This window comes from Kryptolebias marmoratus, linkage group LG3 (genome assembly GCF_001649575.2).
Source record: "Kryptolebias marmoratus isolate JLee-2015 linkage group LG3, ASM164957v2, whole genome shotgun sequence".
NCBI classification, from domain to species: Eukaryota; Metazoa; Chordata; class Actinopteri; order Cyprinodontiformes; family Rivulidae; genus Kryptolebias; species Kryptolebias marmoratus.
This window is the reverse complement of record NC_051432.1, coordinates 22,373,576-22,389,704: the sequence shown is the minus strand read 5'-3', so window position 1 is coordinate 22,389,704 and position 16,129 is coordinate 22,373,576. Positions and strand designations below refer to the sequence as shown.

Sequence of the window (16,129 nt, the reverse complement as noted above, 5' to 3'; positions counted from 1 at the left end):
CATTGACTATAAACATTCTTAACATTTTCAATAACAGATTTTTCCTTCTTATAAAATCTTAGGAGATTTATATATTTTAAAAGTTGCTAAAAAAATGTCACAGTTATATAAGGACAGTGCTCAAAATTACTTTCCCTGGAGTATAAAATTACCAATAACCTTGTATTGCATCTTACATAACTGTTGACAGTGATAATTTCTGATCAGGCTGACTGAATTAATTTTATATTTGAACACCAGAAAAGATTTTGATAAATGATAATTTGGTGAAAACCTTCAATACATGAGTTAAATAACTCTTACAACAATGCACCAACAAAACCCAAACTAGACATTCTGGGTCTAGTTTTACTGTTTTTGTCAATGAGAAAATTAACACGTTAGTGATGTTGTTTATTTTTTTAAATTTTATTTCATGCTAATTCTTAACCACAATATTCAAAAGTCATTGGAGCATAGCTACGTAGTGGTGAATGCTATTTCTTTAAATATATTGAGATTTTTATGAACTTTGATGCTAACAGCCTGGATCTTTGCATTGTTGGAACACGTTTGTCATTTATTCATAATTTTATTGGAGTTTTTGGATCAATGATGGTGCAGTTATTAAAGCTGTTGCATGTTGTCCTTGTGCATGCATGGGTTTTCTTCATGTACTACAGTTTCTTCCCACAGACCAAAAACATGTATGTTAGGTTAATTGGTCATTCTAAACTGTCCCTAGGTGTGAATGACAGTGTGAGTGGTTGTCTCATTTATCTCTATGTGTCCCTGTGATGGACTTGCCACCTGTCCAGGGTGTCCCCTGCCTCTCGAACTATGACTGCTGGAGATAGACACCAGCTCCCCAGCAACCCCAAAAAGGAAAAAGCAGGTAAAGAAAATGGATTGGTTGTAATGCTCTAGTTCCTGCGCTGGTGGCTTTATTATCTGTTATGACACAAATGAACACAGATATAGATGATATATAGATGGTATAGACTATTCAGATATATCAACATATGTAGCAGCATTTCTTCGTTCAATGACAAAGTGCATTTGCAATATTTGAAACAGAAGTTCCAAAAATACAAAACTGCTTTGCAGACATAAAAGTCCCTATTGAACAATAGCCCAGCTGAACTTTAAGTCACTGCAGTCTTGGAAAAAAACCTTTAAGGTAGCTTTGGAACCCGATATACAGTATTTAAAGAAATAGCAGTCACCATCATGTAGTTATTAGGGGTGCCAACAAGGGAGACAATGAAGGAAGACCTACCACAAAAGTACAGCAACAGCAATACTGGAGATGCATATGGGTTAAGCAGGCGTCACACAATGTTGATGCCCCATGGCTACAGGATCGAAGATCTGATCACAGCAAACTCCCAGAACAAGAACCACTATCTCTCACAGTCTGAGGTATGTAGAGTTGGACTGCACCCCTAACTCCCACATTGCAGCATTTCTTTCAGATAGCCTATATATGACATTAGCATAAAAAAATTACTCAAACTGTTATGGCTTTTAGTTTTGGTGCAGCATCTCAAGAGTATCAGTGGACCCCACTTGGCCACCCCTTGAAAACTTTCCGGCAACTGGTAGCTACTGAATGTTATGATGACTCTTGAATATCTTTTTTACAGTCAATTGTGGTCAGAAATTGTTATAAAATATCAACAATGTAAACAACAGCACTAACATTTATTGCTATTCTCTTTGCCAAAGACAGCAGAACTGGAAATATTCTCTGGATGCGTAGTTTGGGTCTTGTTGGTGATTGACATTAATCAATTTCTTGGGTTGTAATGGCTAAATTTTGTTAACTATTGGTGTCTTGTTGCTTAGCAATGTTTTTGTCTCAGCTGACACATAGTAAAATTACAGCGTAGCATCTATTGATAGTGTCTATGCTAACAGAACTACTTTTTAAAATAATTTATTCACACAGCTCAACAACTCTCTGTTCCGCCTCATTTTCAGCTACTGCATAGAAATTCTTCTGAACGCTTTCGTCTCTCTTTGTGCACACAAACGGAAACCCAGAAACATTTATTTCACATGTTTACTTGAACTTCAATAGCAATACAAGACAATCAGAACACTTGAGGTGGATATGTACAAGGATCTTAAGGGGTTGCAGAAAAGTTCTGAGGTTTTACATGATCTCTGGCTCTGCAGTCAAGTGTTTGGTTGCTATGACAAACTCCATGGCAACAAGTTCCAAGAGTTAGTGGCAGATTGAGGGGACAGAAGTTTTGGTCTTGATGTGAAAGAGGACAGGTCAAGAGTTAAAATCAGAAGGAGCGAAGCGGTCCTCCATGTCCATATTGATAAAATGCTTCAATGTGATACATTAATTATACAATAATGTTTTATATACATATACTTTCTCTCTCATACACACATATACACACCCTTACACACACACATGCTCATCAAGCTATGCACACACACACTCGCTTGTACGCATCAGCGCTTCCTCCTACAGTATGTAGCCTTGCAAAGCCACTATAAAGTCATGCACATGGTCTTTGAGAGGGTTTTTTGGCAACACACAAGTGCTTCTTTGACACTGTTTGCTACAGGGAGGGGCAACACCCAGCCAATGAAGCAACAGAAACTCGGATGATGGACCAGTTAGGAAAAGCACCAATGAGATGGGAAGACACAGCAGGGTTTCAGGAAAGATGGAAGAGTAGTAGGAGCAAATAAATGGATTACAGTCATACAAAAGTAAATAAAACATGGAAAAGGGAAAAGTCTCGTGGTGATCAGGAAATAGAAGCAGGGAGGAGTAGAAGTAGTCCAACATCAATAGCAATTTTTTTTAATCATAATCTTGGTTTCCATCATTTTTGATTTCAACTCTTTGCTGAAAATATCACTATCCTCCTCTTCCTCCCTGGTATCTATGCCCCAATCACCACCGCCCTAGTCACAGGCTCGTCACCCGCTGCATCTGTCCATCGTCTCCATCAGAGGTGGAATCTGCAGAGTACCCTGTCTCTCCATTGGTAGCCAGTGGTGGTGGCTGGTAGAAGGTCTGCAGGTGATTGGGCCGTGGGCCCAGCGGGGGTCGCCCCAGGCTGTAGGGCAGTTCCAGAGCAGGCCGCTGGGACTGACTGCCAGTGGGACTGATTTCTTCTGGGCCTTCGGGGCTGCTGTCTGGGTATAAGTGAGTTGGGGGGGAGGTGCGGGTGTAGAAGCGTGGAGGAGAGCTGCTGCGGCTGTACACCTGCGGGGAGTGGCGAGAGAAGAGGTTGCTGGGAGGTGAGTTAGTCTCTCGTGGGGCAAAGATATTTGTTGGAGGGGAGTTTCGAGGGAAGATGCTAAGGGGCGGCGAGCGTCGGTCTCCAGGGTAGAGCGGGGAGGGGTTTGAATCTCGGGCATAGATAGGTGAGGAGTCAGGGTCCAGATCAAGGTCAGGGGTCAAAGGCAGAGTGAAGCTGTCAGAATCTTGTCGTTCGCCATGATATCGAAGAGATCCTCTATCTTTCCCCCTTTTCCTCCCATCTAGACCTGCATCTTTGTTCTCAAAGGAGAAAGACTCCTCCCTGTCCAAATCTATCCCTCCTCTCCACACGTCCAGCGCTCTGTCCTTCTGTTTCTCAGTCTCTCGCTCAGTCCCTGCTCTCCAACCCTCTCTGTCCTTCAAGAACAAGGATTCGTCTTTCTCCCTCTCAAAGTCACCTCTCCAACCATCCAAACCAAAATCTTTCTTCTGAGTTATAAATGTCTCTTCCCGCTCTGTTTCCGCTCCTCGCCACACCTCCATTCGTCCATCTCTTTTTTCTTCTCTCCCCCTCTCAATGCCAGCTCGCCATTCATCCATCGTGCCATCTCTCTTCTGGGATGTAAAAGATTCGTCTTTTCCCCTCTCGGTTCCTCCTCTCCGTTCGTCGTACGTTCCGTCTCTTTTCAGCAGAAATGTCTCATCCTTTTCTCTGTCCTGGCCACTTCTCCATGTCTCTACAACGGCTTCTCTCTGTTTCATTAGCAGCGGCTCTTCTAAAGCTTTGTACAGGGGCTCTGATTCCTGTGGGGGAGGAGGAGGAGGTGGTGGAAGGGGCCTGTCCCGGTAACGATCTCTGTCTCGCTCCCGGTCTCTTTCTCTTTCTGTCCCTCCGCTTGACTCTGCCGTGCTGCGGTGGCGGGACAGGGTACCAGGGGTGCGGCTGAGGGTGGAGTAAGGCCGAGCCTGGACATCGGGGGGACGTGGTTGTTGCCTGTCCTGGTGCCCCCGGCGGCCAAGAGTGCCTTGCAGCTGTGACCGGTCCCCTTCTTTTAGCAGCTCGCGAGTGTCAGAATCTCCAGGAGCACGTGCGTGTGACCAGCCATCTTGTAAGCGTGGCGTTGTGCCGTGATCTTCACCACGTGTTGTGGAGTTTGTCTCGATGTCTTGAGTGGGCTGCCTTGTGTGCGCCCAGCCCTCTTGTGCATTGTGCCGTGTGTTTGGCTGCACGGTGGCAGCCCAGCCCTCTTGGGGTGGCTGAGCGTGTCGAGTTAAGGTGGCAGTGTGAGTGAGAGCCGGTCTCTCGTGAAGGTGCGGCCTCGCCAAGCTCCCGTAGCGCTCAGGAGGAACAGGCATGGGAACCGAGGGCCTCAGGTTGCTCTGCACTAGCTCTGAAATGATCATCTTCTCCAGCGCTGCTGCGTCGGACAAATTGCGACGCATCCCGGTTCCGCTGCTCATATCTGCCGCCCCATGAGGTGTGAGGAGGCCCGGGGAGATGTCATCCCCTCCCATCCCAACTCCTCCATCCCTAAGAAGGTCAGTGCTGCCTACCACTCCAGCTCTTGACCCTGGTGTTGTCCCCAACCCATGCAGGGTGAAGGTGTTGGGGGTGTAGCCTCCATTCAGACACACACTGTCCAAGCCACATGACTCCTGGCTCTGCGATACACCACCCTCTGTTGACAGAAACAAGACGTTAATTACAAAAAGACAGAGAACACCAAAGTATTGATAGGAACATAGGATCTCATGCTTTGAGCATATGAATGAACAAATGAATGAATGAGCAGATTGGTGTTCATATGTCTGCTGAAGGTGGGGCTTTACCAGAATATAAAAAGATATTCATAGATGAAATGTTTGGTTGTGTTGCCACATGGAGAGATGTCAATTATGCCTTTATGGTTTCTATATACGAGTAGTTACTGTGTGCAAGTGTTGCACAGGTAGTTTATGAATCGAACCACAGAACAAGAGGAAGTGGTGCCCAATGATTCAAAGGAGCACAAGAGTGAAGAGCTCATACTCTGTTTGTTTCTGAAGGTTCCTACTGGTCAACGATAAGACAGAGAGACAGAGAAGGAAAGGGTCAAAATAACATTTACAAAAAAATTAAATAAAAAGCATAACAAAACACGTTCCCAGCTTTCACTCTCAAACTAAACATTGAAATTAATATTAAACAACCAAATCATTCAAAAACAGAAAATAAACTAACAAACACTGTCATGCAAAAAAGCTTTGAGCTCGATAAAAATTTGTTTGTTTGATTTATTCATTTTTAAGTTGATGTGTGTTTGGTATTGTGTAGCATATAGATGTGGCAATAATTGGTTATGTGATAATCAAAAGATTTAATGAAAGACCAGAAACAAGAATGATTTTGTTTATTTTTTGTACTTCACAGTGGGGGGAAAATAAAAATGCATTTTTAAGTAGAGACTGTAATTATCTTTAAAGTTCCCAAGTCAAAGCCAACGTTATGTTTGGAAAAAGTTCGTTTAATTATCATATCTAACTTGTGCTAGATTTCACAGCATTGATTTACAACCTTCCTGTAAACGCCCAGGACCAGGAATCAAGTGAAAAAAGACAAGATTCAGTGCCATTGGTTGTTTCTTAGCTTAACAACTTTTCATAATTTCTCATTTTATAATTACCCGTATTTACTAAATCTGACAACTTTAATTTAGATTATGTTTGAATTGATTTTGAATGTACTAAGTGAGAAAGAATTGAACTGAACTTCAAGTAACTGATTTTAAATTAGACCTGTTTATTTATTTATTATTTCTTTGTAAAATAATACCAAATAAATAAACTGATCAAAAAGTGTGCCACAACCAGCTTATGGTAGCCCACAGTTTAGTTTTTATTAAGCAAGAATATTCCTTTATAGATTATTTTAGGTGTACAAGTCCTTCTGTTAAATGTACATTTATTTAAGTTATGTGCTTTAAGAAATTATTGTTATATTTTGGTAAATGAAAATACACGGACCAAAACAACAACATAAACAAAATGGTGTTGTATATTGGCCACTGACTCTGATTTCTACAGATATGCATCAGCCTCATATCATTAGACCTTCAATTTTATTTTTACATCTTTAAAATCTATACACTTTAATATCAAAACAGAGTTTCCACATTACTTATTTGTTTCAAATACTTAAAAATAGTAATATGTTTCTGTATAAGTTCCTGTCAAAGACGAAACCCCCTTTTTATTTAAGAAGCAATCAAATTTAAAATCTAACAATTTGGATTGATTCAGCATGCATTTCCTCATTTATAAAACCAAACTTGAGGAAACAATTTGCCTAATAATTTTGTAGCCATTTGGTAAAAAGCATAAAAAACAAGTTGAGTTTTTATGAGATCTACCCAAACAAGAAGACAAGTTAAATTCACAGCACACGTGTAGAGAAGTGCAGTCAGATTTAATGGGATGTACCTGTAGAAGTGAAGGGTTGATTGTATCCCTGCGCGAGTATCGTGTCATAAGGAGAAGCTCCAGTGTGAGTCTGCAACATTTGGTTTGTAAGGAAATGATTCCCCAAAGCAGCTGATGGGAGAAAGAGGAAGAAAGTAAATATCGCATTGTTTACTCGGAGCAGATTGAAATGTGTGATTTAATGGAAATGATAAATAAATAAATCAAACAAACAAGCAAACACCACCTCGGTTGAGAGTAGGAGTGTTGTTAACGTTCGCAGCGATGAAAGAGGATTCAGTCTGTCTGCGAACGGTGTCATTCCACATCCTTCTGATGCGGCTCTGTGGCAGAAACACAGCGCTGTGTTAAAAACCTGCTCGGACTGATGAAGCCTCGGTGCAGAGAGGTGAAGGGCGCCGCTGATCACCTGTCTGTTAGCGGTGGCTCTGCGACTTTGGCTGCTGGTGTAGCGGCTGTTGGAGCGGAGTGCGGCTCCTTTCACCGAGTCTGGAGAGCTGGACGAGGATGTTGCGCAGCACTGAGAGAGGCGCAGGCAGCGGCCATTGTCCTTCTGACCCTACGCGCAAAAAGAAATCACGGGCTAAGAATTTATCAGGCAGGTACTCATCGCAGAATCACTTGTGAACTCTAAACTGACCTTCCTGGCGAGTGTGCAGTGCAGTATAGTGATGAGGAGGGCCTGGGCAGTGTTGAGGGAGGAGAAGAGGTACGCCAGGAGGAGAGACGGACCAGACAGGAACATCAGGCCTGAGGACCAGGTGACGCTCAGCAGGAAGAGGAGAGTCAGGGAGCCCACGGCCCACGCCCTGCACGGGGAGCAAGACGAGGACTCAAAATACACAACACTTTGGCTTTCTGATGACCTCCCTTTGAAAAGCTCACAAACAAAACATGATGCTTTTTAATTGCACAAGTCACAATTCTGTTGCACAAGTAAGAGGAGACCCCGAAGAAGCCTTGAGCTGAAAAGACATTTAAACTGTCCACAAGCATCCAGGCAAATAAACTGAGCTGAATAAACATTCACATTTATTTCAAGAATAAATAATTACTGAACATATGAAACTCAACCCTTAGATCTTATAAAGTATTTTGAGAAATCTTGTTGTCAGCTTTTATTGCACATTTTATCTGCTCTTAAAACATATTGAAACATATGGAAAACTTACAACATACACAACTGAATATATTATTTTTTTATTTTTTTCTAATTGAGATGATCAGTAGATTTCTGCAGGCACTCCATTTCCTTCCACAGTCTGAAAACATGCTTGTCAGGTGACTTGGCTACTCTTAATTGTTACTAGGAGTGTGGGTGAACGCTTGTCTGGTTTGTTTATCTCTGTGTGATAGACTGGTGACCTGTCCAGGGTGTCCTGGCCCCTCACCCTGTGACTGCTGGAGACAGGCACCAGCTCCCCATGCCCCTGAGCAGGAGCAGGCAGGTAAAGAAAAGGGGAAAATAGGTGTATAGGTGTTTTGGAACAATAACACCCACAGCAAAACCTTCATCTTCCCCTCTTCAGGCTGTTTATTACTGATTTGCAGATTGTATTTTTGGATTATTATCCTGGTGTAGAAGTTTTTAGTCTTTTACTTTTCATTTTAGAAGACTGTTGGACGTTTGCTACAGGATTTGTTTGCATGTTACTGGCTCCATTCTTCGGTTTATTTAATTGTTGCTTCTGGCAGTTATTGGCAGCTCAAGGCCAAAGTGTGATAGATGCACTCCAGTGAGCAACAGCTGGCAAGTTTTTTCTTCGTTTTCAAATAATCATACCATTTCTTAATGCACTGTATTTGCCAGCAGAGGAAATAACAAGCTGAAATCTGTTTGTTTTTGTCAAATGGCCATCTGCTGCATAAAACCTAACGCCCGCAGGAAGGGTATCTTTTTCCACAGAGTTACACAGAGGAACCTTTAGCCGTTATTTTGGGTCAAAAAAAGTACATTACTGCATGTTTCTTGTTTCCTTTTTTCATGCAAAATGTAGAAAAAACCGAAACAAGATAAACTGAAAAAGGGAATATAAAGCATATACCTTTTTTTAGCTATTGCTTTATATCTTTGAACTTTACTATTCTACTCACTAAAATATTTAGTAATAGAAGTTTCTATCGAGGGTGCTCCAAACCATTTTTATGGTGCATTATCTTTTCAACTCTTTTGTGCTTAAAGTGTTCAGCTGTGCTTGTATTTCACGTTGCCGCTAAACTGCTAACAAATAAAGTGTCTGAGCTTATACGGCAAAGGTTTTATGAGGAAAACAGAAGGTTACTGTGAAAGATGTGTAGGCTGGATATTACTAACACACTCTCTCAAGGTAACATTTTGTGCTTTGTGCAAGTTTTGTTTATTTCTTTTCTTTCTTTCTTTCTTGGTCTTTTTTTTCATGTGTACACCCAAACAGGTAATACTTCAGTGAAGCCTCCTGAGGAGTTTTTCAATTTGAGTTTTAAAGGTTTACAAAATGTTGCGGCTGTAAAGCTCTACATGGAGTGTGTTCTTTATGCGTGACTATATGAGTTCAGTCCCACACAATTACTTAAAATAATCCACTAAGGCACACTCTTACTGACCTCAGGTTGTCATGACGACTGGAGTCTGGCTTCAGTGCAGCGGTGCTGTGCATCTTATGTAAAGTCATCACCAAGACAACCAGGTTCAGCTGAGGTCCAAACAAAGGGCAGGTGTCAGACAAAGACAAATATATATTTGTTAACACCGATGTAAACACACGGCTAAGTTAAAGGCCTAGCATTCCTTGAAGAAATCTATCCTACCCACATATCATGTTCATATCTTAGTAATACTCTGCACTTGCTGTTTTATGCACTGCTGGTTAGATGCCAAGCTTCATTTTGTTGCCTTGTACTTGTACATGTGTAATGATAATAAAGTTGAATCTAATCTAATCTAATATTGTCCGCTGCCTTTCATGCCAGAGTTTTAAAATCGTCTAATACTGAAAAAAGATGGCGTTACGGCCAGCTTGGTCAGACCTTGTAAATGATGTTCTGCTCGATCTCGTGCAGTATTCTAAAGATTTGCAAGATGTGTTAACGCCTTTAGAATCACTGTAAGCCACTATCGCACCAATTTTTACATAAAAAAACAGTAAAAGAAAATGATTGAGATCTAGACATTTTGGGAGGTTTTGATGTGACTTAGCTGTGGCAGCCATCTTGGATTGGGTTAAGTCCAAATGTTAGTCAGTTATAGATATTTATCCTTTGATTACTTTCTGAGAGTTTCATTAAAATCCATCCACTGGTTCATGAGTTATTTTACGAATGCTACAGGCAAACCAACACACACACATTCACACACTCACAGATACAAGCAAAAATATTATAACCCTTTTCACAAAAAGTATACATAAAGACGAAGATAGATATGAAAGTATCGACACCTACTGTAATAATAACAGCTACAGGTCCGAGGAAACTCCAGATAAAGTAATTGTCTGTCCGCAGCCAACACCTAAGTACAGAGAAAGAGAGACATGCAAACAAATCACAAGAAAATGACAACAACTAATTTAAACTCTCAAAGTTTAAACATTGGGATGTAGCCTGACTGCCCTCCTCCAAAAATGCGCTCGCACGTTTCTAAACTTACGCAGTTTTTGAGCCGTATCCTCTGAAATCAATAGCTGCAGACACGGCCACCACCAGGCCAGGAACAGAGTAGCCACAGAGGTAAAAATACTTCCTCCTGGAGTTCCGTCCCTCAAAAACCTCCCGCTGCAGCAAGTACAGTTCAACGGCCTCCAGACACAACCAGCAAAACACCGAGAGCAAAGAAAAGTGCAGCAGGCCAGCAGTGATGGAGCACACAACCTGAAAACCCAAAAAAGTGCATACGTTTGGATCAGTGTGTTGCAGTAAACATGCATAGCTGTACTGTTAAATGTTTTGATTCTGTAAAATACTCTATTATCTAATATAGGAATACTAACAGTGTATTTAGTCTTGTTGGCACCGATGAGGAAGAGAAGTTCAGTGATGAGCAGATTGGCCCACAGGTTGCAGTGGATGGTGCTGTGATCTGAGTGCCAGGGCGCCCCCTGGCAGCAGAGGGTGATAAGGCAGGTTGCCAAACACACGAGTGCCACAGAGATGCCGACCCAGGAAACCACAAAGACCAGAAGCTCCTCTACACCGGGCCTGAACTGTGAGGAAAAACACACACCGGGAAGTGTTTATTTATGTGATAAAAAAAAGAGAGTAAACAAAGAAGAGCAGGGGGAAAAGAAGGTGTTAGAACAGATTTTGGAGCATATGTGGATCTAACTATGTGATGAGGTGTGGGTGTGGGTGTGTATATGTGGGTGTGTGTTTTACATAGCATCTACTGTATTTATATGAATGAACTGCATTCCCAAAGAAAACATCTTAAAAAGAACTTTGAAAAACAAAATATTTTGCTGCATTTCTGATACAGCTACAGCCCACCATTATTAACCATGATATATCTAATGTTCAAGCACATTGGAAAAATAAAAAAAGCTAAACACCTCACCATCTCAAACTAAAGCAGTAACATTCTTGAAGTCTTTCAAGTTTTGCTCTGATCACACATTCAGTCCTACTGGAACAATAAGGCAATTTGTTTTGTTTTTGCAATAAAAACACTGATGAATATGAGGCAACAGATCATCATAACAGCTCTTATTCGTGGGTTTTTTAACAGCAGGTTTGTAACACCACTCAAAAGATAGCACTTTACCACCATAGCACTAACATACCACATTTTTAGGTGAGCAAAAGTAAGAACAGATGGGTAACACTGAGGTAAATAATATTTCATTTAGTAGCAAATCCCCGAGCCTCCTAAATGTGCAGAGAAGGTGTATAACTAGTGTCTTGTCAATTCTGGCTCAAAACTTGAAGATCAGATTCAAACTTTCAGACTCAAACAGTATGAAAGGAAAACGACAGACAACGTCAAAGTCTACTTTGAAGTTGAATAAAATTCTGTGATGTACTGATACTTCGGTCACTTACAACTGGTTGCTGGTATGTCATCAGGACAGCAAAGCTGGACAGGTGGTTGCAGGCGCAGGTTGTGTGTGTGTTGTTAGTGTGTAGCAGGCGGCAGCCCTGTGTGGACCACCTGCCGTTCCCAGAAACTCCTGACGAGTTCCAGAAAGAGCAGTTGGGACCAAAGTGATTCTCCAGCTGTGAGTAAGAAGAAGAAGAAGAAGAAAGTTACTTCAGAGGATACTTCAAACTCGATTATAACCACGGTAAAGAACTTGCTTCACCCAAATATTAATTTTCTGATGAAGTGAAAATAAAAAAACCAGACCTGAAGATGTCTGAGCGTGAAGATGACCGGCTCCGTGAGGTACACCCTGTTGGTTCCTTTGTGCACCGAAGCTGAGATGACGTGAGAGTTCACCACGAGGTTCCTTCGCCTGGCATCTTGACCCTGGCCTTGGCTCTGACTCAGACCCATTCCCAGCCGGAGCGTTGAGTTTTGCGTGGTCAGGAAGGAGCCCAAGTTTTTATAAAGGGAAAGGACCAGGTTCACCTGACCTGAAGAGGAAACCAAAGAACAGAGGTAAAAAAAGAGGAATTTTTTACTTCTAAGAGAATGTGAACAGACTTTTATAACATGTAGTTAGATATTAAAAGATAACTTTGATATATGAAGACTTATTTATTTCACAAAGAACCTTTTTATTAATGATAAAGATAACATGTTCTATTTGTGTGTCTATGCTGCTAACCATTGTTGCTGTACTGTTGCAGAGCCAGAGCTGATATCTGCAGGATGCTGTCGCTGTCATAGGAGTGAGGGAACGTCAAGTCCTGTATGTCCGCCTCTGTGTTCAGTACGTACACCTCCAGATCTGTGCATGAACAGAAACAAAGATGCACAACAGTCTAGTTATGTTGGCTGTGGACAATGTCAAACAAACCACAGAGAGAGAGAGAGAGAGAGAGAGAGAGAGAGAGAGAGAGAGAGAGAGACCACGTACCAACGTTTGGTGCTCGGTAACTGAAACGGCTTTCGTAGAGATTGTTAGCCAACAGAAACGCTCCTTTCTCAACCGCGTCTAGTAGCAGTGATGCAGAGCGGGACTGATCAATGCCGCTCAGGTCGGCCCAGGCCACCAGAGCTTCAGGACCCAGCAGGTTATCAACAGTCTGAACAACCGACTGAGGACAGAGACAAAGACTGTTATCTGTATGTCGAGATGTCTGTCTGTTGGACCATCTGTCCATCCGTATCTCTTACCTGAACAAAAAATTTGCATGTGCGTTCTCTCTTCTGCAGCTGAAAGAAAGAAAAAAAAATCCATTTTTAAAATGATTAAAATTGTCATCACTGACATTTCTGCTCTCATTTTCAATAAAGGTCAATTATACTTCTAGACTGATAATAGAAATTTACCTTGTTGTAATTGCGTGCTGCTGACTCTTTAACGGCTGGTCTCAGAACCTGGAGCTGAGAGTCCAGTATGTCCAGCAGCTGTTCGATGAGCCTGACGGACATGCTGACGTCACCAGCATAGATCTGTCCCCGGGTTAGGTTGACGAGGTCCCCGACGATGTTGGCCGCGTTCTCTCCACTCTTGATCTGGAATGAGTCAGGGGTGTTTGTAATGAAATTTAGGAGAAGGCTGCATGCTGACTGGCTTCAGGGCATCTGCACCGTATGTGTATTTGTGGTTGTGTGCATGTGTTTCACTGACCCTCTGTGCAATCTGGCTGACCCAGGGAGAGGTGCAGTTGGAAAGGTCAGGGCCTCTGGAGTTCCACGCCACTGGAGCTGACATGCATTGATAAGAGGCAATTCCTGCAGAGGCAGAAAGGGGGAGATAGCACCAAAAAGACAAAAAAACCCAGCAAGGTTAGGTGCATCAAAGATGCAGACAGAAAAAAAGTGTACACTTATTATTGCACAGAAACTGTCATTTATGAAGGACAAATATGTTCTGAAACTGTGTGCACCTCAACATTGCTTCAAACCATGTGTCCAATATTTCTTAAAGCAATTAAAGAAGAGAGTTCCCTAAAATAGGGACTCTAATGGAAAAGGTGAGCCTTCATTAAGCTGTGATGCTTCAGCAGTTATTCTACGGCTCCAAATGGTCATCAGGGTACAAATCATGTCAATAAGTGTTTGATGTATTTAAGAGGATGGCCATTTAGGGCTTTGAAGGTGAAAATTAATATTTTAAAATCAATCTAAGAGTGAGCCAGCTCAGGACGACGAGCTCAAGGGAAATGTTTTTGTGCCTTTTAGTGCCTTTTAATGAGTCTCGCTAAAGTGTTTTGAGGCATCCGAAGTAAGCCCCAACTGACAACTATGAAAAGTGCATTACAATAATCAAGGTGAGAGTAGTGTTTTTTTTTTACATTAGTTGTTGAATGAACTAACTCTTTTTACTTTAGATTGTCTTAAGCTGGAAAAAAAGCAAGAAAGAAGCAAGTCTGACCATCAACTCTGACAATATAATAAAACTGTATGCTAGAAATATTTGCTACAATTCTTGCAAAATATTTGTTAGAATTAATTTGGGGGCCAAACAGTGACTTCAGACTTATCACAGAATTTACAGATTTTGAGCCAAACAAGTTTTATTGTCAGAGAGACAAGCTTTAAGGTTTTTTTAGGCGTGTGGAGTTGCATGTCATCTGCAAAGAAATGGTAATGTACTTAGATATGTGATTCTGAAAAGGTGACGGAAAAAAAACATGCAAATGGAGACCAGAAGGAGGGCCAGAGCTGATTCCTGAGGGACTCTGCAACATTAAATGAACAGCTACCAGAGTAATATTTTCTCTTAGGCACCTGTTGTTAAAGAAAACAGCCAACATACCATGCTCAATCTGTGTGTTTTCATCAACCTGCCTGGTCCTCCTTCACTCCACTGGTACTAATGCACATTTTGGATTAATGTTTCTAATGCAATCAACATCATTTTTCTATTTTGGCCCTAACAGATCTTTTTTTGTTGTTGTTATTCTGCAGTTTTTGTTTTGTTTGTAATTACAGAAATGAGCCTGGAAAAACAACAGCATATTTTCTCTTTTCTATCTCACCAATGACTGTCTCTCTTTCACATTTGGTAAAATTCTTTCCCTTTGGTGAAACTATCATTATCCTGTCTGTTTAGTTGGGATGCCAACTGGGTTTTGCACAGTAAAAACAGTGTAACACAGTAGGAGTTCTGCTCAGTAATTCCATACATTCATTAAAATTTAATTTTGTTTTCAGGATTAAAAAAAAAACAGGTCTAGAGCGGCTGTTGTTCACACATTTTGCAAATTAGGCGTGAGAATAACACAACAAATGCACCTGCTGTCAGTTATAAACATGATAGAAGATAAAATGGTTCTAATGTAATCTTCAACTCTGTGCTGAAACCCTGTCCAAATGATTTGACACGATCAGCAAAAGGCAAAATGCACTGCAGGATCATCAACATAATCTGCGTAACTGTTTGTCTTCAGAGGGAGGCTGGGCTGAGGAAGACAGCTGCACAGCGAGAGGAAGAATTGCCAAACCCAGCGTTTCTGCACACTGTAACCCCGCTCTGACTTTTCTGTCTCACTGGAGTTCAAAGAGGGGACATCTGACTACATTTCAAAGGGGAAACGAGATACACACAAAGACGAGCAAACAGCACACACACGGGCGTGCTCACATATGAACAAACACATGCTACACCTACCCAGAGACCCTTTTGGACACGGCCTCTCTACTGTCTCTCCCTTCAAGGTTGGGGGCCACTGAACACCTCGTGCCACCCGGCCCTCACATCCACCCACTTGACCGGGCCCACCAGGGGCCAAGGGGACCCGTAGGGGAGGGCGTGGAGTCAGAGGAACTATGGCTGTGATGGGCCGCTGGTCAAAGGAGACCCTGTTGATGACACCAATCGGATGTGAAGCCGATGGTCGCACTGGGGTCAAAGCAACTGTGGCTGTGTAGGACCGGACAGTGGTCATCAGTGAGGAGAGGGGGCCTGTAAAGACAAAGGCAAAGTCAATTGTCTGTAAAATTATGCACGTCCAACACAACTGTTCATTTTCAGACCTTTGGTTGGTGGCGGTGGCGTGAACTGTAGAGGGTATCTCAGCATGTAGTAGTTATTCCACACATACAGCTGGTTATCTCTGGGGTTGTAGTCCACAGAGGAGATGTACTGGTATGGGTTGGGGAAAGGTATCTGAACAGGCAGCTCCTGGCCCCGGCTGGTGTCGTAGGCGTACACCACCATGTTGCTGCTGGCTCGGCTATCTGCCTGACCCTCGTCGTCCTGGAAGACGGAGCGCACAGCGTAGAGCACTCCACAGGCCATGAAGGCATTGCTCGCCCCACGTTTGTCAAAGCCTGTGGCCCACGTTCCCTCGAAACGCAGGGTGTATGGGTTCACCTGTAAGACACGAGTAGATATATATATATACATATATATATATATATATAAACCG

General features: G+C 42.2%; 1 protein-coding gene across 6 annotated transcripts in view; it reads right to left on the bottom strand.

The window, feature by feature from the left end:
* Window positions 1-901: 901 nt before the first annotated feature.
* Window positions 902-16,129, bottom strand: part of LOC108241481 (adhesion G protein-coupled receptor L1) — a 38,757-nt gene continuing 23,529 nt past the window's right edge. For 2 of the 6 annotated variants that reach the window (XM_017425633.3, XM_037974746.1), the window contains 19 exons: window positions 15,735-16,074; window positions 15,370-15,663; window positions 13,384-13,487; window positions 13,083-13,268; window positions 12,927-12,965; window positions 12,667-12,847; window positions 12,415-12,537; window positions 11,991-12,220; window positions 11,687-11,860; window positions 10,639-10,851; window positions 10,299-10,519; window positions 10,094-10,160; window positions 9,257-9,345; window positions 7,314-7,482; window positions 7,083-7,232; window positions 6,900-6,996; window positions 6,674-6,784; window positions 5,244-5,267; window positions 902-4,893 (listed from right to left, as the gene is read on the bottom strand). In XM_017425633.3, coding sequence (XP_017281122.1) covers window positions 2,918-4,893; window positions 5,244-5,267; window positions 6,674-6,784; window positions 6,900-6,996; window positions 7,083-7,232; window positions 7,314-7,482; window positions 9,257-9,345; window positions 10,094-10,160; window positions 10,299-10,519; window positions 10,639-10,851; window positions 11,687-11,860; window positions 11,991-12,220; window positions 12,415-12,537; window positions 12,667-12,847; window positions 12,927-12,965; window positions 13,083-13,268; window positions 13,384-13,487; window positions 15,370-15,663; window positions 15,735-16,074 — 4,788 coding nt within the window. In that variant the 3' untranslated portion in view covers window positions 902-2,917. The remainder of the gene's footprint in view (window positions 4,894-5,243; window positions 5,268-6,673; window positions 6,785-6,899; window positions 6,997-7,082; window positions 7,233-7,313; window positions 7,483-9,256; window positions 9,346-10,093; window positions 10,161-10,298; window positions 10,520-10,638; window positions 10,852-11,686; window positions 11,861-11,990; window positions 12,221-12,414; window positions 12,538-12,666; window positions 12,848-12,926; window positions 12,966-13,082; window positions 13,269-13,383; window positions 13,488-15,369; window positions 15,664-15,734; window positions 16,075-16,129) is intronic. The other 4 variants (XM_017425634.3, XM_017425635.3, XM_037974745.1 and 1 more) reach the window with 3 other exon arrangements.